The following is a 21,784-nucleotide window of genomic DNA, read 5'->3' as shown; positions in this document are numbered from 1 at the left end:
GAAATTCTCTTATTCTTACAAGGTACTAAAATAATATTTAGTTCAACTGTATTATGATATAATTATTATTTCAAATATCTTACAACACTTTAATCGAAAGATAATCTTAATTAAAAGTATATCGAATTTAATACATAAAACTTCTCCAATACAAGTATAGAGGAAGTAAATTATCTCTTTTCTGTAGTTTTGCATTAAATATATCAAAGTCTGCTTTCCTTAATTTATTTAAGTACTTTTGCAAACAAATAATTGGTAAAAAGATTAAGTTTGCTTCTTTTCCCATACTATGTTTAAGAGAAATTGTCTAAAAATAAGGAAACTTCTATAGTATATTAAAAGATCAAATATAATCCGTTCCTTTTTTTCATTTTCTACTTTATCCATTTCCATTTTAATTCTGCACTTGGTATGTACTTACAGCATCTAGATGTAATTTTCCATAGGAAGCTACATCATATATTACATCTTGAAGATTTTTACTGGATTGGCCCTGTAATACAGCTTCTGTAGAGACACTGTGTTTCATTAAAATATCTTGTGGTAACATATTCACTCTTTTACTGGCATTATAAGGAATCGATCGAAGTAAGTTAACAATGCCATGTGCCTTTCCCATATGACTGGCAGCATGATCAGCATTAATATTATTTACACCGTGTGCTTGTAAAAGAAGATAGTAAATGGAAGAACTACTGTATTCCGCATATTTTTCTATTTCACTCATATTATGAAATGAATAATCCCGAAGTTTATCAAGCCTTATATCAATTAAACGTTTGAAATAATGTTTAGAAAGAGAATGTTTCTGTAAAATCTGCAAAGATTTCTCTTACAATTGTTATAATTTATGAGACAATAAATAATACAGAGAACCGAACAGATAAGAAAATAAGATCATACTCTATGTAACTCCAACATAACAGGATTTCTTGGAGGATTTCCTTTATATGTATTATTTAGTGCGTCTGACCAAAATTGTAATCTCATTTCTCCTATTTTATAATCACGCACTTGATCTCTTATTTGAGCTACTTCAACATTAAATGCACGAATTGCAAATGCGGCCGCTTCACTTTTGTTTGACAATAGCAATGTACACAGAAAGTTTTCATAATCATGTTTTCTGGAAGAAAATAACAAAATGTAAAAAGTAACAATTTATTTAATGACATTCTATATATATATATATATCTTTGATTATTTATTAACTGGTTTACAACTTTGGGAAATTTAATGTTTCCTCAAAGTATAATTATTAACATTTTCTCATTTATTTAATTATTCACTTATATAATAACAAATAATGCTAGAAATAATATAAGATTTAAAATGAACAGCATGTAAACATCTAAAATAACCATAACTGTTAACTACTATACATATATTCATTATTCAGTAACTATAAAATACCTAACCAATTCCGAACAATACGTAGCTGGCGTTTGTTTTGTAGAACTTGAATGCCTTACACAAGGCGTTTGTAACAACACGTTTTGTTTTAAACAATGATTTCTGTTTATAATGGATATGAATATCTGCGTAATATTAGACATGTTCCACACTAAAAATGTAAATAACTTCAATAAAGGTAATTAAGTGAATAACATGTGAGAACCAGATAAATAATAATTGTTAACTAATATAGTCACACTTAATATTGATTTAACAACGTATTAAAATATACTGCCTTTATAATTTATTTAAAATGTACTACATATATATTCGAATCTTGTTTGAGCCTCGTTTATAATGAAATTGAATATCAATGTGGTTTTTAAGCAATTATATATCCAGTCCATAAATCTTTATGAAATGCAGAAACATAATGTGTTGTATACCTATAAGCTTATCTATTAATTTAGAAAATAAATGCACTGAGAACATCAATCTCTATAAACACAAATAATTGGAATATCACTAAGTTATAAATACGTTGTATAAACAATAAAATCATTAGATTAATAATTTTCATTGTTTTTTATTTAAAGTCAATGTAAAAATTATGATATTTGGAAAATTGTATAATCTGTCGTTATTCTGTAACTTATTGTCTATCATATACTACTTAGCCTCTTTAATAATTCTATATTCTGCTATCAACAACGTAACTCGAGAACGTAACCGCGTGCGCCAGAACATGGCCATTTGTAAGCTTACTACTACAATCAAAACATTAAATGCGACATCTATGAGTCGCTGCTAGAACTAGAATTAATTATAGGTAAGAACACAGAGGGAGTTTGGTGTCACCGGCCACTATGGTTACGATCATATACATGTATATATAAACACAATTCATCCTAAAATATTAGTAGTTTTCTACTATATTATACTATACTATATTAATAAAACAGAACAATTTTGTTTCTGTTCGAAACAAGACTGCCAAAGATTATAATCTTGTTAGATAGTGTTGCCAATGATCTTCGATGTTAAAGCAACATTAAAACTAGAAAGAAACATTATGTTAATGTTATACATACGCAATATTAAATAATAAGCTATACTTTATTATTTTCGAGTAAAAGATTAAACTAATTGTAAGTTAATGTACAATTAGAAAATGTTGTTATTAAAAGGTTATAAAAATACATACTATACATTAATTTTCAATTATTTATCTACTAGAAAAATATTTTTTAAATTTAAATCGTGCAAAATATGCGCATAAATGTCTTAATGATTTAACAAGAAATAAATATTTTCTTTTTAAATGTTATCAGTAGGGAAATACTTGTATTAACATTTAATATATAGTATAGTAAAACTTAATATATACAGTTTTCGTGACATCAAGTTCAGTTAGGCTTCATTGTCAATTGGAAATCGTAAATGCAAGGGATAGTAATGATTGGTTGCGGCCGTTACGGGAACCGCTGGCTCCTAAGGAAGCGTCTGCTTAGTTAACAGTTTATATAAGCGACAGAGAATAAGTTTGTGTTTATCTTGAGTTAAAGACAACGTAAATCTGATTCAACAGATGAAAATTATATAAATTGCATAAGGAGCGGATCGATCGTTCGTCATGAATAGAAATTGACATACGACGCCGAAGGTGCTCCTCGTAATGTCCATAATTTAACCCCCTAACGTACAAATTTTCTTCCGTTTACCGATAGAAAATGAGTAAATCTTTTTATAATCAAAATGAGCGTAATATATTTTTTATAAGATATATATTTTCTTATGAGATATCGTAGCTTGAATCCGTAAAGATCAATGACTAAAATAAGCAATTTGGCAAACGACGGACGTATCGGCTATGCCCGTATATGTCACGGCCGTGTGCTTTAAGTAATTAAAGATCTTTTTACAATTGTTAGAATGGCTATTATCAGTTTAATAATTATTCTGATTGCATGCTTTTTCAAACTTGTCCTCCTCTCTAATGGTAAGTAACATTTAGTGTGTTTTCTACATGATTTTAATATAGAGGTTATGTTATAGGTCATCTGTTATTAAACAATTATGCCTAAATATCTTGCTATAGTTTATTTCTTTTATTATAATGTCACTGCATAATATGTTACTAATTGTAAAATATAAAAAATTTAAGAATTATCTAGATTTTACAATAACATAAAGTTAATTTTTTACTACTACTTTTAGTGTATATTATTTTTTATAATATTTATTATCCAACTTTCTGCTCCAACTCTTTTACTCAAATTTAACAATATTGCTTAATACTATGACCCATAATATTATTTTTGTGTCGTAAATTTCAGAATTTTATCTTCAATTTTCTACTATCTAAATTTATAATAACAATGCAGAATTTTTTAATTTTAATAATATGAATTATTATTTCTAGGATCGCCAACTCTTCTCTTTGTTACACAAAAAGATATTAGAATGGCCAATGCCTCTCGTACTAATAAAGTAACTACTATTATAAAAGATTTGTCTGAAGGTGCAGCAGTAGATTTTTATTTTGAACATGAACTAGTGTGTTGGTCTGATAGTGGTTTAGAAATAATTCAGTGCATTCAAACAAATGGCACCCATACTGGCGAAAAAACAATTGTAGTAAATTCTAGTTTAATTTCTCCTGATGGTTTAGCTTGTGACTGGTATACAGGAAAATTATATTGGACAGATGGAGAAAAAAATAGAATAGAAGTAACCAGTATTGATGGACGTCACAGAAAAGTCCTTTTTTGGACAGACATTTATCAGCCAAGAGCTATTGCTCTTGTACCAATGAAAAGTATATTATTTTGGACTGACTGGGGTGATGTACCTAAAATAGAAAGAGCTGCAATGAATGGAGATCCATCAACGAGAGAAGTGATAATTTCTGATGATATATTTTGGCCGAACGGTTTAACAGTGGATTATGAAAATGAATTGGTTTATTGGGTAGACGGAAGACTTAAATTTATTGCAGTGATGGATTATTATGGAAAAAATAGAAGGAAAGTCATAGAAAAAGGGTTAGATTATCCTTTTGCAGTGACATTTTTCGATCACAAATTATATTGGACTGATTGGAAAACATGGTGTGTACATTCATACGATGTCCGTCAAACCCAAGCACTTCCTAGAGAATTATTACATGGAGAATATATACCTGGTGACATAGAAGTTTGGGATGTTAGAAGACAACCATATGGGAGTCATCCTTGTGAAAAAAATAATGGAAATTGTTCACATTTGTGTCTTTTAAGTATGACAGAACCTGGATATAGCTGTGCATGTCCTACAGGTGTGAAATTAGTGGATAATTTGACTTGTGCAGAAGGACCAGAAGAATTGTTATTAATAGTTCAAAGAAATGAAATCTGTCGGATTTCTTTAGATTCGCCAGACTATACTAATTTTGTATTACCATTAACAGGTATTCCTCAATATCTTTTTCATCGATTAATTTGTTTTTTAAAAAGGAATTTATATATATTATAATTTTTCAATATACTTAGGAATTAAACATGCGATAGCAATAGACTTTGATCCTGTGCAAGAAATGCTTTACTGGACAGATGAAGAAGCTCGTGCAATTCGTAGAGCTTCACTTGATGGTTCCAATCAAGAAAATATTATAATAACAGAAGTGGAAAATCCTGATGGAATAGCTGTTGACTGGTTAGCACGGAATCTTTATTGGACTGACACGGGAACAGATCGAATTGAAGTAGCCCGGTTAAATGGTACAAGTAGAAAGGTATTAATAAATGAAGATTTAATTGAACCCAGAGCAATTGCTTTAGCTCCAGAATTAGGATGGATGTTTTGGACAGATTGGAATGAAAAACGTCCAAAAATAGAGCGAAGTAATCTGGATGGTACAGAACGTATTCTTTTAGTAAATAAGGATATTGTTTGGCCAAATGGAATTGCTCTAGATCTTGCACGATGGAAAATATATTGGTGCGATGCAAAAACAGATAAGATTGAAGTGTGCAACATGGATGGTACAGATAGAAGAGAAGTAATTACAGATAATCTTCCACATCTTTTTGGATTAAGTTTATTAGGAGATTATCTATATTGGACTGACTGGCAAAGACGAAGTGTGGATAGAGCACATAAACTCACAGGTGGTGAAAGAGAAGTTATTGTTGATCAAGTTCCAAATGTCATGGGTTTAAAAGCAGTGCATTTAGGAAAAGTTAACGGTACAAATCCTTGCGTAAAAAGTAATGGTGGTTGTAGTCATTTGTGTTTAAATCGACCAGGAAATAAGTATGTGTGCGCATGTCAAATTGGATATGAGTTAACTAAAGATAAAAAGACTTGTGTTGTGCCAGATGCATTTATGTTGTTTGCTAGGAAAGAAAATATTGGCAGAATTAGCATTGAAAATGCAAATAATGATAATATTATTCCATTAACTGGAGTTAAAGATGCAAGGTAAAGCTTATGCTTATAAACCAGAAGTTTTATGATCTGTTTATATTAAAATTTTTTTATAAAAACTATATGTCAAAGACTGTATTTATTATTATTATTATTATTATTATTATTATTATTATTATTATTATTATTATTATTATTATTATTATTATTATTATTGTTGTTGTTGTTGTTGTTGTTGTTATTATTATTATTATTATTATTATTATTATTATTATTATTATTATTATTATTATTATTATCAATATATTCTATTTTTATTAGCGCCTTGGACTTTAGTATAGTAGACAATCGTATTTATTGGACGGATGTTAAATTAAAAACAATCACAAGAGCTTTCATAAATGGATCCGATATAGAAAGAGTCGTTGATCTTGGTTTAGAAACACCTGAAGGTTTAGCAATTGATTGGATTGCTCATAATTTATACTGGAGTGATACAGGAACGCGAAGAATAGAAATGGTTCGACTAGAAGGTTGTAGTAGAAAGGTCCTCATTTGGAGTAACATCTTTGAACCTAGATGTTTAGCTCTTGATCCTAGCAGAGGGTAATTATAGTGACAACTTTTGTGTGTTTATAAAAGTGTTTGTGAAATAAATATTTCCTGTATAATTAAGTTTAAGTTAACACCATGATGTTTTTCTAGCCATATATATTGGACAGAATGGGGAAATTCTGGAAGTATAGAAAGATCATATTTAGATGGCACGCATCGTGAAATAATACTTTCCAATATTAGAAAAGCAAACGGTCTAACAATTGACCATTCAGCACGAAAATTATATTGGGCAGATTTATATACTCCAGCTATTGATAGCTTTGATCTATGTACAAGAAAAAGAGTAGCAATTATAACAGAAAATATTGTATATCCATTTAGTATTACTCAGTATCAAGATTACATTTATTGGACAGATTGGAATACAGGTAAAAAAGTACATAAGATTATCAACTATGTTACTATTACATTACTATTTTTACTATTAGTTACTATTACATATACGTCACGTTATTCTTTGCAATAAATTTCGATTTTTATTTCATTAGATATTTTCCGAAATTTATAGATATTTTGAACAAAGTTTGATGTTGATCCATTTAATCAATAGGTGACATAGAGAAAGCTAATAAGACTACTGGATTAAGCAGAGTGAAGATACATAATAAGTTAGAATCTGTAACAGATTTATTGGTTTTCCATGCTTCTAGACAAGCAGGATGGAATCCCTGTGCATTAAAAAATGGCAACTGCACTCATCTTTGTATCGCTTTACCCGGAGATAACGAAAGCATGTCAAATTCTTTCAAATGTGGGTGTCCTACTCATTACAATTTATCAGAGGATAATAAAACTTGCATCGGTCAGTATATTTGAATTAAAAAATTTTGATTTATAATTTCCTTAAGATCTTTAATTATACTAGACTATCTTAAATTTTCTCGATTACGTTCAATATTAAATGCAGTAGATGTGATAAAAAAGAAAAAAAAAATGTATTTCAATTAGATGTGGAGATTTCGTCGAATTCTATGATTTAAGATATAATTTGTTCTTGTAATAAAAATATGAGTTACGAAACGAACAGTATTAGATAAAATAATACAACACCTTGAATTGTTTAAATATATTTAATATTTATTCTGTAATATTTCTTCATTAATTGTAAAATGATATAATAATGTTCTGCACGTCAAATTGCGCATATAAGTTTATACAATATACATAGCATGTCTGAATTTAAATAATAGAAACGGATAAATATTTTTCAAAATATAGTAGATACAGACGAGATTTCCAAACGAAAGTTGTAAGATATCTAGAAGGCAAATAATACTGAAATACCTATACTTAAATACCAATACTGAATATACTATATAATACTGAATACTTATTTTATTTTGCGATAGTTTTGAAAAGTATTTTTTATTACGTATTCTCTACGTATTCTCTACGTATTACGTATTTGACCTGCTCATATTTTTTGTACGAGTCATTTTCGAAATATGAGCTTTCAGAGTCGATATACTACGGAGATTTTAAAACAACTGTGATGTACAGAGTTCGTTCGAGCAATGTTCTGACAGTGTACATTTGTTAATATATCAACTTTAAAAGTTCATATCTTGATGCACTAGAAAATATGGGTTCCCATTTGAAAATTGAAAAGTAGCCTTTTTCTTCCCTTTCTTTTTTCTCTTTTCTTTGTTTCTTTCTTTTTTTTCTTTTTTCCTTTTTTTGTCAAAGTTATCACAAGGTCAAATAAATATCAGCGTAATCTGTACTCCTTGATACCTTACAAGTTCCATTCAAAACATTTTCCTAAATGCTTCATGCATTTTAAGCTATTTAACCAGAAACATTATACATGTTACATAGCTAAATAATAGATGATAACAATTGATAGGATTGTAGTTGTACAAACGAAAGTTAACAGTGAGTAGATTAGTAAAATGTGAGAAAGATATTAAAATTAAGAATATACCTTGTGGAAGAAGTCTTACTTCTGCCACAGCTTGTACCTTTTCTACTTAACGCTATTTTCAAAAGTAATGAAGACACACATATAAGATATCACATTCAATTGTTTAAATTAACGATGTAAATACATAAATATAAAATTATTAACTTAATTAATTCTTTGTTATTGATATACTATATCATAACATATGCGCGATATATATTAATTCAAATCTAAAAACTTATTCATTCTGTTACAGCACCAAAAAACTTTATGATGTATAGTTTACGCAATGCAATGTTTCGCTTTCTTCCTGATACAAATGATTGTCCAGATGTAGTTCTCCGAATACAAGGTTTGAAGCATGTACGATCTATAGAATTTGATCCTATAACTCAACACATTTATTGGATAGATGGACGAACTTTATCTGTTAGGAGAACTTTGGAAAATAAAACACATTCCAGTATAATGATTTCTGGAAATTCGGGACATCCAGTGGATCTTGCTTTAGATTCACTGGGAAGGTTACTATTCTGGTCATGTGCCATAAATGATGCGATCAATGTTACAAAACTTGACAATGGTTCCGCTCTAGGTGTTGTAGTCAAAGGTGATGGAGAGAAACCAAGAAATATTGCAATACATTCAGAAAAAAGATTACTTTTTTGGACAGATATTGGAAGAAAAATGAGAGTAATGCGCAGTAAAATGGATGGGAAAGAGAGAATTGTAGTAGCGACTGATCTAGAACAACCAACAAGTATCGCAGTAGATGCAATTTCAAGCATTGTATATTGGGCACATGGAAATCAAATTGAATGCGCAGATTTTGATGGGAACAATAGAAGAATTCTGGTTTCTCCCGTTGGACAAGGCTCAACTGTTTATTTGTCTATCTTTCTTGATTTTATTTATTGGTTTGATAGAGAAACATCAAGTTTAGAGCGTATTAATAAATCTGGAAATGGAAGAAAAACAATCATGAATAAAGTACTTACAGATTTAATTGCCATAAATACTCCACAAGATGATGTAATGAAAACGCATATTTGTAGTCCTTTCCGGGAGTATGGAGGATGCTCACATTTTTGTATAGGAATCACTTCTTCTAGGTACATTTTTAATTTTTCTTAATTTCTCAGCAAATAAAATATAAATACCATATGAAGAATCTACGGGGAAAAAAGGGGGAATGTCAATTTTAACGAATTTTAACGTTAATTTTTAATATTTTTTCGTATACTGCTCTTTATCACTGGCTATGTCGCATTGTGAATTAAAATTTTTTTAGTTTTACGGTAGTTATAAAAAATTGAGGTATATCACGAAAATTAAATACTTCTTATCTTTTAGAGTTTAATGTGTTACATATTACTTAAAATTATAAATAAATGTTGGAAATGATGCAGAATAAAGTCATTTTTTTTTTTTATGTATGATGAAATACGAAGTTGTGACATATATTGAAAAACAAAATTTCATTATCTGAAAAATGCTAAAACTATACATTCCCTCTTTATCCTATGGACTCTTCATATGAAGGATGATTCTTTCACTAGAGGGGAAGTCTCTTTCGAATGAAGAAGCTGTCACATATGTATGTCTGCATATGTGGGAACTGGAAACAAATGTATGGATATCAGAATGATCTCAAATGGATCATATAAACAGCCGTTGTCATAACGGTAGTCGACAACATAGGCATCATCATCCTTTATATAGCAATAATGTCCGATCGGACGAATTGGCGACCTCTCTTTTTAAAACTTCTAGCGAGAGAATCATTGCACAGAAAATTTTATATTAATAAAAGTATATAAAAGACATTATTTTCAGATGTTCTTGTCCAAAATCTTTGGTTTTATCTGAAGATGAAAAAACTTGTAGAGCTGCGCCAGCCTGTGGAACAGATCATTTTACTTGTGCTGCACCTAGTTCTGCAGTAACAAAAGATTGTATACCTGCTACATGGAAATGCGATGGCCAAACCGACTGTCCTGATGGAAGTGATGAATTAGGTTGTCCAGCTTGTAGTCGTGAACAATTTAAATGTCAAAGTGGCCATTGCATTGGTAAGAATATTGAGCTATCAGATCATTCAAATTATGAATTAAATATAGTGAAATTATGAATTATTATTAAAATTGTTAGACATGTCCTGGGTGTGCGATGGTACAGCTCAATGCCACGATGGCCTAGACGAAGCTCATTGTTGCCGTCCAGGTCAATTTCAGTGTATTGGAAGTGGTGTTTGTATTTCTGGTTCAGCGCTTTGCGATGGTTGGGACGACTGTGCCGACGGAAGCGATGAACTTGCATCTGCATGTACACCCGCAAACAATCCTCGACAAGAAAATAATTCATTAGAATCTGGAAAAATCACTTATGTTATTATTGTACCTATTGGACTGATTGCAACAATTGCCACAATTGCTTTCGGATTTTATTATTGTAGAAGAAAATTCATAAACAATGAAGAATTGCCTGATATTTTACATGATTCAGCTGGAGATCCATTATCACCCAAACCAGTAAGATTAGCAAAACCAATGTTCGCGCAAAAAAATTGTAGGAAAGATTTGAAAATTGGAATGGAAACTGTGAGAATGTCAATGTTAAATGGAAGCAGTATAGGATCAAGTTACGACCGCAGCCATATAACCGGTAACCTGTTAATTTACAAACTAATATATCATAATTAAATTATTAGTTGATAAATAACAACGGGGTTCTAATATTTAATATGTCAAAATAGCGAATAATTATTAATAAATCATAAATCAATTATTGTAAGTAAAGTAGTACAAATGATTTGTTATAACAATATATAGAACAATTGGTTTTGTAACATTTAAGTACAAACATTTGTAAACATTTAGATTAGAAAATGTATTATTATGAATAATATTATCCGTTATTATGATTATAGTAATAAATATTCTGCTTTAAGGAGCTTCCAGTTCAACTCGAGGTAGTTCCACTGGAGGTTATCCACAAGAAACATTGAATCCTCCTCCAAGTCCAGCAACAACAGCCAATTCTACTAGATGCTCAAGCAGTAATGCATCTAGGTATAAACCTTATAGGCATTATAGGAGCATAAATCAGCCTCCGCCTCCAACTCCTTGCAGTACAGATGTTTGCGACGAATCAGACAGCAATTACCCAGCAAGATATCGATATGAAAGTGAACCCTATCCTCCACCTCCTACTCCGAGATCTGTTTACCAAAGTGATGCTGCAATTAGTTGTCCTCCCTCTCCTAGTTCACGATCTTCTACGTATTTTAGTCCACTTCCTCCACCTCCTTCCCCTGTCCCTTGAATATATTAGAAATTGTTTATATTCTATTTTTTGAAAAATGAGATCTTTTGGTAAGTCTTTAGAAATAATTTAAATATGAAAATTTATTTTATTAAAACGTTTATATTTTATAAGTGGACAAGTAAAAACATTATTTTTAAAATATTCGAAATCGAAGAAAGTAAATGTTAAGCAATTTTTATTTATTTATATTAATAAGTAAAATAATATAAGACAAAAATTTTATCATTTTGTAGTTAAATTTCATTCATTAAATTTTACTTGATACCTTCTTTTAGAAGATTTTGGAGGAAAGATACCTTTTTGCAACATTATTAAATTTGTTTAAAGTGTTACTTATATTTGAATAGGTTTTTTTATTTCTGTAAAAAATTTATACCATCGTGCCTCTTAACTTTGTAATGTATTTGTAAGGAATTTAATCGTAAAATGTAAATATTGTAACAATGTATAAAAGTTGTATATGATTTTTAACTTTCGAAATCCAAGTTGTTTTGCAAAAAAAGTTCTTTTTTTTTAAAGTACGTATATATTTATAGTGTAGAAGTTAGTTGAGTAACTTTCATATTTACAATCAAGACATATCAAACTCTATATTACAAATTAAAAATAGATAGAACAATTGAAAATTATTTCTAATGAGAATAAAATCAAAATAAGCAATGACATATGATAATTAAATAATCTAAGAACATTTAAAATGTGTGTTTATAGAAAGAAACATTTTTTAATTTTTACTGTGAAAATGAGAAGTACTTCTTGCATTTATTTGCATTTTTATGTAACGGCTCTACCGTGAAAGTGAAAATTACTAAATGTGTATTTATATATTTACATTTCTATATAATAGTTAATCAACATATGAAAATTAGTAAGTTACAATTTTTAAATAATGATATAAAGTAATGCTGTTCCTCCAGTTTATAATCGGACTGTGCCATACAACATTTAGGATATTTAGTAAATGAAATTCAAAATTATTGTATATATAAAATGTACAATGTGTCATGTGGAAATGATTTTTACCTCGCACTGCCATTATACAAGCCTTGAAGAAATACATTCTATTAAATTATTATTCTTGTTTGGCATTAAAGACTGAAATAATTCTTCTATATTTTTTTTACATTTACAACAAAAATATGTATTATCCTATGTATGTAGCATAATTGTATAAAAGAATAAAACTTTTGTTACATATTTTATATGATACTTATTATTTTATGATGAAATAATTTTAAAATTGTGCATTTTAACAATAATTAAAAAATATATTATTAATTGTAAGCTTTAGTTTTAATCAATCTCCTCGTATTTTCTTGTAACTGCTATTTATTTTTTCTATTAAGGTACAAAAACGTACGTAAGTGTAATTTAACATATATTTTTATTAAAATTTATTCACTATTTACACACGCAATATTTGTGTACAATCGAAAGATGTAAAAATATTAATAAAAACATCAAATAGAATACTATATATACTAATTCACTATACAGACGCACTATTTACATTAGTCGTTTTTTACTTCTATCTATTTTACAGATTTTACAGGCTGACGCGCGCCACAACTATAAAAGATTCTTAAAATCATATTCGTCTCTTTTTGTTTTTATACAAATATACATATGCTCAGATTTCTCTGCTAACATAAATAATTGTTCCTCAGGCAGGTACGGTTTATTCTTGACGGCAGGAGGAATTTATTTCAAGATATTTATACCTTCTACATTAATGAATTAACAAATCAAATCTATAAACTATAAAGAGCCAAATTCAGGCAATAAGAAATTAAGTTTAGGAGAAAAGAGATTTTAAAATATCGTGTACCCTATTTAAAATGCTAAATTATTATTATTATACTTTTCAAGCTGTACAATATCTAATTATGGTATAAAATATGCGTTTTTAAGAATTTTTACAAGTCCTTAAACAAGTTGTTACAAGTCCTTAATACATTCAGTATTTATTAGAAGAAAGGAAATATAATAATTGCTTCCCGTTAGTATTAGTGAATATATAATAAAACTTGATACAGATTGTATAAATACTTTAAAAACATTTTATATACAACATTTGGACTACCTTGTTTTAATTAGTTATTAATTCCAATAAAATACAAAAATCTTATACGTATATTCGATGAAAAGATAATATCTTATTGTAAAGAGATTAAACGATATTTCAAAATATATGCGTTCTGATAATAATTCAGTATTGTTTAATACTGCTCATATTTTAGCATTTTATGTTATTTAATTAAAAATGGAATTGGAAAATGGAATGTTTGATAAACGCCTTCAAGATATCTTTGTTCAAATATTTGAAAAATTGTATTAAATCTATTGCAAATCTAACATTAATGTAACAGAATTTTAAGATAGCACAGAGAAATAATTACTAATAAAATAAAACATAAAAATGAAATGCATAAGAAATTATAAAAAAGCTTTTTTTTAGATTGATAAATAAATATGGATGTAAGATTCTCAGTTAAGTATTTTATCAATATATATCCCTGCCGTCAAAAAAATTGATTGTATGCTTGTTCAAAGAAAAATTTCTCATTTTGAACAATTAACAATCGATTAAAAAATTAATCAATAGTCAATAGCAACAAATTATTGTTTTAGAATCTTTCTTAACAAAAGGGAAGGGGGTATTTAATATTTCGGCGCGCGCATTTACCTCGATTTAAATCCTCCTTTGAAAATATTTTCTCCTTTCTCAACTGTAAGATACTTTAATGTAAGGTACAAGTACAAACAAGGATCAAAATCTTAAATGCCTAATTTTTTAAATCTTTCTTCCTTTGTAAACAGCCACATAGACTTAATAAAAATAATCATTATGTCCAAGAAGAACTGATTGATATTTCTTATGCACAGAAAATTTTGGAGAACTTGAATTATTTATAGTAAATTCTTTTTATTCCTTGTATCTAAATTTTCCTATGATAATCAATAGACCAAATTGATCTGATTACATTATACAAAATTTTCAGATTCTTATTTTATAAACATGGGACAAACAAGTTAAGCAACTAGCCTAATATTTGAAATTCCGACAATTAATCAATCGTTTAAAATTTCCACATACAATGAACTTAAAATCGTTCAACTGTGTTATAATTGCCTAAACATTTAATAAACAATTCAATGTACCCTCCAAAAATGGCATTATTTACTATTTATTCAATGTAATAAAATCTTAGTTCTTTGTTCCCTCATTTTTTAATGTCTCTTTAACTATTTTCATTTTTATTGCACATACATTCTTCACTGTAAAAACAGTTTACTGAACCAAATAGCAAATAGTCAACGACACCCACATCCAAGGACAGACATGTCCTGGTAATTTTTCAATACTACTTTATTTTCTTCATCAAGATAAAGCATAGATATAGAGCTAAGAGCGGTAGGTACACAACAAGCTTTAGGCACCATACTTGGTTTTGTTGAGTAAACCAAGTTTTGGACAATTGCATGATTGGTAGAATTTAAGTGATCTGCTAATGGAAACGGGCAATCACCATGGCAATAAAAGGCATCGTAACCGGGGGGGGCAACAATCCAATCGTTCCAACCAACATCAGCAAAATCAACGTAAAGTGGATGTCGCCTACAGTTTTCACGTCCATCTTTTCGGCGGTTTTTTCGAAGTGCTGCTCTTCTAGCACGACGGTCCATTATTTGACTTGCAGAAGACATCTTATATCTAAATAATAAATATTCTTGATATAATATTCATGTAAATTATTGACTTTATATTGATATAAATTATGTATTAATCACTAATAGAAAACTATTTTATATACTACATAATTAATATTTTTCCTGTGAACTTATAGTTCATTATCAAATCATCAAAATATGAATATATTATATGTATAATATAATTTGTTATTACATGCAATTTAAATACAATATTATTATACATGTGTATGTATATAATAATAAATGTGTAAAATAATATATTAGATTAAAAGCTTTACAGTTTGAATGCATAATTAAAAGAGGCTACAATAATGCTGTAGTTATTTTTTATATAAAAAGGAATAAAAATATATGAAGAAACTAGTTTGTACCTGCCATCATCTGTATAAGTAAATAACATTGGACGATTAACAACCCATGTGTCGTTTCTTTCATTTGCGCTTCTTCTTAAACGCACATGCTCCTGTTTAGTTCCACGTACATGTACTAAAAGTCCATGATTATTCTTAGGATCTTTTATCCATCTTTCCACAGCAGGATGTACGTCTACACTAAGTGTGCCATTTTTCCTAGTGTTTAGCAGTTTACTATCAATTAAACGCAATAGCGGAGCGCTATGTCCCCTTGCACCAGGACGTAAAATATCATATATAAGTATTCTACCCAATTTTGAATTGGAATCATCTTCATTTAAAATAGGTACACGAGAAAGACTTAATTCTGCAGCTTGTAACTTCTCCCCTGAAGGTATACTACTTAAATCAAACGAAAGACGAAAGCGATTTGGAGATTGAAATTTATGATCCACCTCACTCTCTGCATAAAAACAAATAAAAGAAGAAAAAGGTTGAGATACAAATAATAATATAATAGTATGGATCTTAATTATCATATATTATTTAACCTTTTTAATTATGTTATTATTATTATTATCTACATATATTGTAATGTACATTTATATTTTAAAGTGCATTAAATTTTACTTGTTGTATTGCTTAACTACATTATATTGCAAGTAATATTTAATCGTTATTCAGCTGCAAACATATAGTATAATTTATGAACTAATATAATGCCAAAAATAATTTTAGAAACATTTACTTTTTATAAATATACTTACCAACATGAGAAAAGGAACGCACTGTATTAGCAGATCTGGCATGAATTCCTGGTTTAGCAATATCAGCCATGCCAATTGTATTTTGTTTGATAAAAAGTTTTTTCAATGATTCAGGAACATAAGCGTGGCCTTGCGGTTTTGGCCTTTTAGCGAAACCAAGAAGGGACAAAAGGCTAGCTTCAATTCCAGCAATTGCTTGTTGACGTTCGCCGATAGCAAAATGTTTGGCAGTATCAGAATGTAGATGCAAGTGAATGTTTGCTGTGGTAGTTGCCAGCAGCAAACTTGCTGCGACTAAAACCAATCTCAGTGGCAGCAACATGCGCATTGTGATGTCGTTGCTCACGGATGTTGCCTCCCTAAAAGTAAAATAATGAAACCCTTGATATTGTATGTCAATTATGAAAATATCCTTAAAGAGATTTAAAAATGGATAATGAAACAGACATAATTCTAATTTAATTATACATATAATCACGAGTTAATATTTTAATAGTAACACGAAGAATTAAGAAAAATAGTCAAAAATTAATTATTAATGACTGCATATTGTAAATTTTTACCATAAAAGAAAGTATTGCAAATTTCATTTGCTCCTCATAGAAAAATTTGATAATGCTCTTCGATAATTCATAGCTGAAGTTAAAATTGTAGGAAATAAAACAATTTTGCATTAATTCCTATATTTATGTGTCAATTCATGATAATCATCTTATTAATTCATAGAGATAAGAATTAAATAATTAATTTAAATAACACGTTAAACTCAAATATTAAACTTTTATATAAAATAATAGATAATTAAAAATACAACATTTAGAGATATGTTTAAAAGGTATATACGGATTTTTTTAGAAATTTATTTAACGACAAATAATTTTAACATAAATTGTTATACACGCATAAATCACTGGATGCTAAAATAATCATACAATTAAGAAATGTAAATTTAAAATAAGATCAATTGTTTGAAGTAGAAATTATTAATTTACTCAACCATTTAGCAATGAAAAAATTATTTTCTTTTATAATTTAACTAATGGTCTTAAGACTATTTTGAATTATGACATTGCTCTTTTTAAATAGTATATACATATAATTTTGCTAAAGATATTATAATATTTCCATAACAGTACATAAATAGCTCACTTTTACTGTTAATTCTTGCAAGTATCTCGAAACCAATGATTTTTATTATATGTCACTATTCGCATGAATAGATGAAAAGTAAAATGTTTGTATATTTTTATATGGTTGGATATAAAATTTGAGAACCACTGAGACAGACCTGCATTCTATTACAGATAGAGATAGAAACAGAAAGGTTTAGTCTAGTGCCATGCCGTCTGCTGCCGAATGATTGGGCGATTAATCTAGCCGCGAATTTAAAGCTATTCCATCTGAAAAACAATTAAACTACTTAAACTGCTTTTTTCATTTTGCTATTTACATTTATAATTCAGATGTAGCAAGTGAAAATAAAATTAAACAAACCGAATGAAAATTTTTTTAACATATTGTCAATACAATACTATTATTATTACTTTTATTGCATGTATTACATATTGTAATAACCTTGTATAATGATAACATTTTTATCACATATTATGTTTAATTTAGATACGTAATTCCATAATCAGACATATGAAAGAGTTTTCATTTTTAAATTGAGATATTTTGTTTCATTAACGTAGCAGATTCTAAGCTTATTTATTAAATTTATTTGATATAAAACAATTCTCTATCGTTTTGAAAAGTTAGTTAAAATAATGCTTAAAGCGAAATATTAACCTTACATGACCAACGTCAACCTTGTACCTTGAATTATTACTAGTCGATATTTAAATATCTTTTATCATAAGGTAAATAAAAAAGATGGCTTTTAAAGGTTCAAAATTTTTAAGTCAAAATAGGAAGGATACGTCTTTGTAAGTATAGTATAATAATGTCTGTTAATAACTTACTATTATAAATGTATTTCAAAGAATTAAACCCAATATTTTGTTGTTAATATACTGTGAGTATACGTATATTCTTATTGTTTTGTACAATTATTTCAATTAAATACTGTTTTGATAATACATTATTAATTAGCGATAGTTCTATTTAATCAGATAGTAAATAACACTTACAATAACTTATGATCTCTATACATAATACGGCGAAAAGAATAAAAACAATAAAAGCAAATATTTCTCATATAGATATTCAAATTCAGAATTTATTTTTTTATATCTTGCAATTTATCTTAGAATTATTATTCAGGTACATCAACATCTCCAAAGTTATTTATTTGTATTATTTATATTATTGTATTAATTGTATCTATGGATGCAAACTATATAGCTTTTTACACTAGATATACAGGGTACTGCTGAATAATATATACAAACGAACATGAGGTAATTCCTGATGAAAAAGTAAGAAGAAAATATGTAATAAAGAAAATTTTTCGCTCGAGGCTTAATTTTCGAAAGGAATCGAAAGGAAAGAAAGGAATCGAGAAATCGCTTTATGCCTGCTTGTACATTAAATAAATGTATAATTAATGTTTCAAAGAAATGTAAACGTAATGTATAATGGTGTAAACGTGATTCTATTAATGAAAATTGTATATAACGCTTCATGAAGAATGCAGTGTTTTTGTATTGTACGAAAAGAATGCACGGCCATCCGAACTATTCGATCTAACGCGAAGCTAATTTGTAGCTAATAGGTCGGTACATACTTAGGAGACCACTTCGCTTCTAAGAAACAAGCTCTCTACCTGCTCTCTACGAAGAAAAAATTCTGCTGTCTATATCTGTATTTTCTTTTAGACTTTCTAGTTAAAGAATATTTAGAAAACGAATGAAAAGTTATGTATTAGAAAGATGTATATTTAGGATTATATATAACAGCTCTTATCATAATTATGAATTTAATTATTGCCTTCAAACTTAATACGAAAAAATATTTTGTTGGATAAGCAAAGAAAGTATTTTACATGAAACAAGTGGAAACTTGGAAAATATTTAGTAAATATTTAATAGATATCTGTAGTATGCGTTTATGACTTCGTAACTAAAATATACAGTATAATATCCATAAATTGATAATTAAGGAAAACTAAATCTTACAACTTAAATATATCGAGAAAAAAAAATTAACATAATGAATAATAGAGTTCTGTAAAAGCAGGAGTCAAGAAATAAATATAATAAAATAAATAAAGCAACAAAAGTATGTTGTAGAAAATTCTACAATGGTCAATATCATTTGTAAGAACGAAATGAACGTAGGTGGTTCTTTCCTCCAAAAGTAACTATAAAATCTCGTATAATTAACCAAATACTTCCGTTGTAAGACAGCATACTGTTACAATGTTAACGGGATATTGATTAGGTATTGACAATCTCAAATATATAGAAACTCTAAGATTAAGTAAAATCTACTAATATAAATATAAATAATATATATAAGTAATAATAATAATAATAATAAATAATATAAATGTTTAAATAAAAAAACTATAAATCGCTGAATTTTTAAATATTCTTAAATTTCAAATATAAGACAAAATGTTGTGAAACAGATACTTAAATATATAAATTGTTTCATAAAGGAAGAAAAGCTGATAAAATCGACGAATACGCGTAACATCGATAAATTTGCTTTCTCTTACAGGACATAAAAATTATCGTTTGATTAAACCTTTGAGTATTTTTAAAAATTTTTGCAGTAATTTAATATACGCAATTAACAGAGTAAAAATTTAATGAAAATGTTAAATTAAGAACAACGTTTTTGTTGAATGTTTTGACATCATGTTTATCTCATGTTTATCTCGATATAATACTATATCGACATATATCATATCATGTAAACAATGAAGAATTTGACATGAAATGTTCACTTAACAATCCTCTTCAATGCAATATTAAAGCCATGATATAATTAAAGCATTGAACAAAACATAGCTTAACCTGTTTTCCTCCATCTTTTTTCATCTAAATAAAATATAAGATTGGTATTTTTTTTAAAAGAATCACCAGTTAGACTAAATAGTTAGAATAATCACAATTAAGCATACGATTTCCAAATGTTTCGTTTATTTCATAACTTCAAATAATAAATTAACATACTGTTATATCAGAATATAATAATTTCGTTTATTACTTAAAATAAAAATTATATCAAATAACGTATTCTGTAGTATCTATATTATTTTTCAAATAGTTGTAGGTATCTATAAAGATATTTTTTTATTTTCAGTTTCGTGTATATCGATGGAAACAGCAGCAAGTACAACTGATAATATCCTGTTTAACACAAATATCGCACAGTTGCACCGAAGGAATGCGGCACGGGTAGAGTAAGAATACAAGGTGTTGAGTATACATAAGCAGCACGTCATCGTCTAAAATAATCGGGCCAGCGACAATCAAACAAACCTACTCTTTCGAGCCAATGAAAACCATCTATTTTTCTGTTCTAAGAAAACTTCTTAGCAATGTTGTATCTCTATTAGACTCACCTGAGCTAATCGTAAGTCCGTTGTTTGAGCAGCCACGACATTTCAATGAGTCCATGTAACCTCACTCAGAAACTATTGTCTCAAAACCTCGCCCCCGGGAATCTTTAGTATCGATACATCGATGTTGGAACTCTTTTGCGTTGTCTGATATTTTCGCACTTGTGTACTCACCAAAGAGAAAGAGGAATTCACCCGAATAGATAATAGACAAAGAGGAAATAAATTATTTTCAATTTTTCTTAATAATACGCAAAATCATGAATATAATGATCGGTTTAGTTTTTAAAACACTATCATCGTTTGTACAAATAGAGAATGTTTTCAAGAGCACGCGTTAATATTGAACACAACTCGATACACGGAAATCTTCGAGAAGTCGAGAGGAAGAGTAGAACTGTGTGATATTGAAACGTGAGAGGGGAAAGAGACAAAGAAAGAGAGAGATAGTATCTTAATAGTAGGAGATGTAAATTTAGCACACCACACGTGATTACTTTATAAACTAAGATGTTACAATTGTAATCTCAACTACTTTATTTGGAAAATTATTTTTATTCAACCCTATTAAGATTTTCAACTTGTTTCATCGTATCTTAATTTGTTAATATTAACATTGACTTTAATAATATTAATAAATTGTAGTAAATTAAGAATAATTAATGTTTTTATAGCATCCTCAAGGTAATTAAAAAATATCTTACGTATCCCAATCTTCGAGATCACGTAATAGCTATTGTCTCTTCCATATAACACTTGATAATTATGTTATCAAATAGTTTTATTT

General features: G+C 28.3%; 3 protein-coding genes across 4 annotated transcripts; 1 reads left to right on the top strand and 2 right to left on the bottom strand.

The window, feature by feature from the left end:
• Nucleotides 1–31: 31 nt before the first annotated feature.
• Nucleotides 32–2,130, bottom strand: LOC132915133 (NADH dehydrogenase (ubiquinone) complex I, assembly factor 6). Its single transcript, XM_060974828.1, has 4 exons — nucleotides 1,414–2,130; nucleotides 904–1,126; nucleotides 422–817; nucleotides 32–307 (listed from the first exon to the last, which is right to left on the bottom strand). Exons 1-4 carry the CDS (start codon nucleotides 1,554–1,556, stop codon nucleotides 128–130), a joined length of 942 nt encoding a protein of 313 aa, XP_060830811.1. The 5' UTR covers nucleotides 1,557–2,130; the 3' UTR covers nucleotides 32–127.
• Nucleotides 2,131–2,694: 564 nt separating this feature from the next.
• Nucleotides 2,695–12,852, top strand: LOC132915129 (low-density lipoprotein receptor-related protein 6). Its single transcript, XM_060974821.1, has 10 exons — nucleotides 2,695–3,394; nucleotides 3,818–4,843; nucleotides 4,926–5,856; nucleotides 6,124–6,408; nucleotides 6,508–6,788; nucleotides 6,971–7,222; nucleotides 8,580–9,435; nucleotides 10,160–10,395; nucleotides 10,475–10,987; nucleotides 11,274–12,852. The coding sequence occupies exons 1-10, from the start codon at nucleotides 3,328–3,330 to the stop codon at nucleotides 11,645–11,647; spliced, it is 4,821 nt and encodes a 1,606-aa protein (XP_060830804.1). The 5' UTR covers nucleotides 2,695–3,327; the 3' UTR covers nucleotides 11,648–12,852.
• A 109-nt stretch (nucleotides 12,853–12,961) lies between these two features.
• LOC132915132 (protein decapentaplegic-like) lies at nucleotides 12,962–21,452 on the bottom strand. Of its 2 annotated transcripts, none has more exons than XM_060974826.1 (4): nucleotides 21,001–21,452; nucleotides 16,485–16,843; nucleotides 15,736–16,180; nucleotides 12,962–15,365 (listed from the first exon to the last, which is right to left on the bottom strand). In XM_060974826.1, exons 2-4 carry the CDS (start codon nucleotides 16,810–16,812, stop codon nucleotides 14,966–14,968), a joined length of 1,173 nt encoding a protein of 390 aa, XP_060830809.1. In that variant the 5' UTR covers nucleotides 16,813–16,843; nucleotides 21,001–21,452; the 3' UTR covers nucleotides 12,962–14,965. The 2 variants fall into 2 exon arrangements, with proteins under 2 accessions (XP_060830809.1, XP_060830810.1); XM_060974827.1 differs by lacking the exon at nucleotides 21,001–21,452 and adding an exon at nucleotides 17,634–17,658.
• Between the last annotated feature and the right edge of the window lie 332 nt (nucleotides 21,453–21,784).

The sequence above is a fragment of the Bombus pascuorum genome, chromosome 16, assembly GCF_905332965.1.
Source record: "Bombus pascuorum chromosome 16, iyBomPasc1.1, whole genome shotgun sequence".
NCBI lineage: Eukaryota > Metazoa > Arthropoda > Insecta > Hymenoptera > Apidae > Bombus > Bombus pascuorum.
The sequence above is the reverse complement of the archived record's forward strand: the minus strand, read 5'-3'. Positions and strand labels throughout refer to the sequence as shown.

What these genes read in the sequence shown, in the direction of transcription:
- LOC132915133 (XM_060974828.1), bottom strand. Translation starts at nt 1,556, where the DNA reads ATGTCTAATATTACGCAGATATTCATATCCATTATAAACAGAAATCAT. An exon ending in TATTGTTCGGAATTGGTTAG is followed by an intron (nt 1,127 to 1,413) that starts GTATTTTATAGT and finishes ATTTTCTTCCAG; the next exon opens with AAAACATGATTATGAAAACT. An exon ending in TTATGTTGGAGTTACATAGA is followed by an intron (nt 818 to 903) that starts GTATGATCTTAT and finishes AAATCTTTGCAG; the next exon opens with ATTTTACAGAAACATTCTCT.
- LOC132915129 (XM_060974821.1), top strand. Translation starts at nt 3,328, where the DNA reads ATGGCTATTATCAGTTTAATAATTATTCTGATTGCATGCTTTTTCAAA. An exon ending in ACTGGAGTTAAAGATGCAAG is followed by an intron (nt 5,857 to 6,123) that starts GTAAAGCTTATG and finishes TATTTTTATTAG; the next exon opens with CGCCTTGGACTTTAGTATAG. An exon ending in ATAGGAATCACTTCTTCTAG is followed by an intron (nt 9,436 to 10,159) that starts GTACATTTTTAA and finishes CATTATTTTCAG; the next exon opens with ATGTTCTTGTCCAAAATCTT.
- LOC132915132 (XM_060974826.1), bottom strand. Translation starts at nt 16,812, where the DNA reads ATGCGCATGTTGCTGCCACTGAGATTGGTTTTAGTCGCAGCAAGTTTG. An exon ending in GCGTTCCTTTTCTCATGTTG is followed by an intron (nt 16,181 to 16,484) that starts GTAAGTATATTT and finishes GTTTTTATGCAG; the next exon opens with AGAGTGAGGTGGATCATAAA. An exon ending in ACTTATACAGATGATGGCAG is followed by an intron (nt 15,366 to 15,735) that starts GTACAAACTAGT and finishes TTTATTATTTAG; the next exon opens with ATATAAGATGTCTTCTGCAA.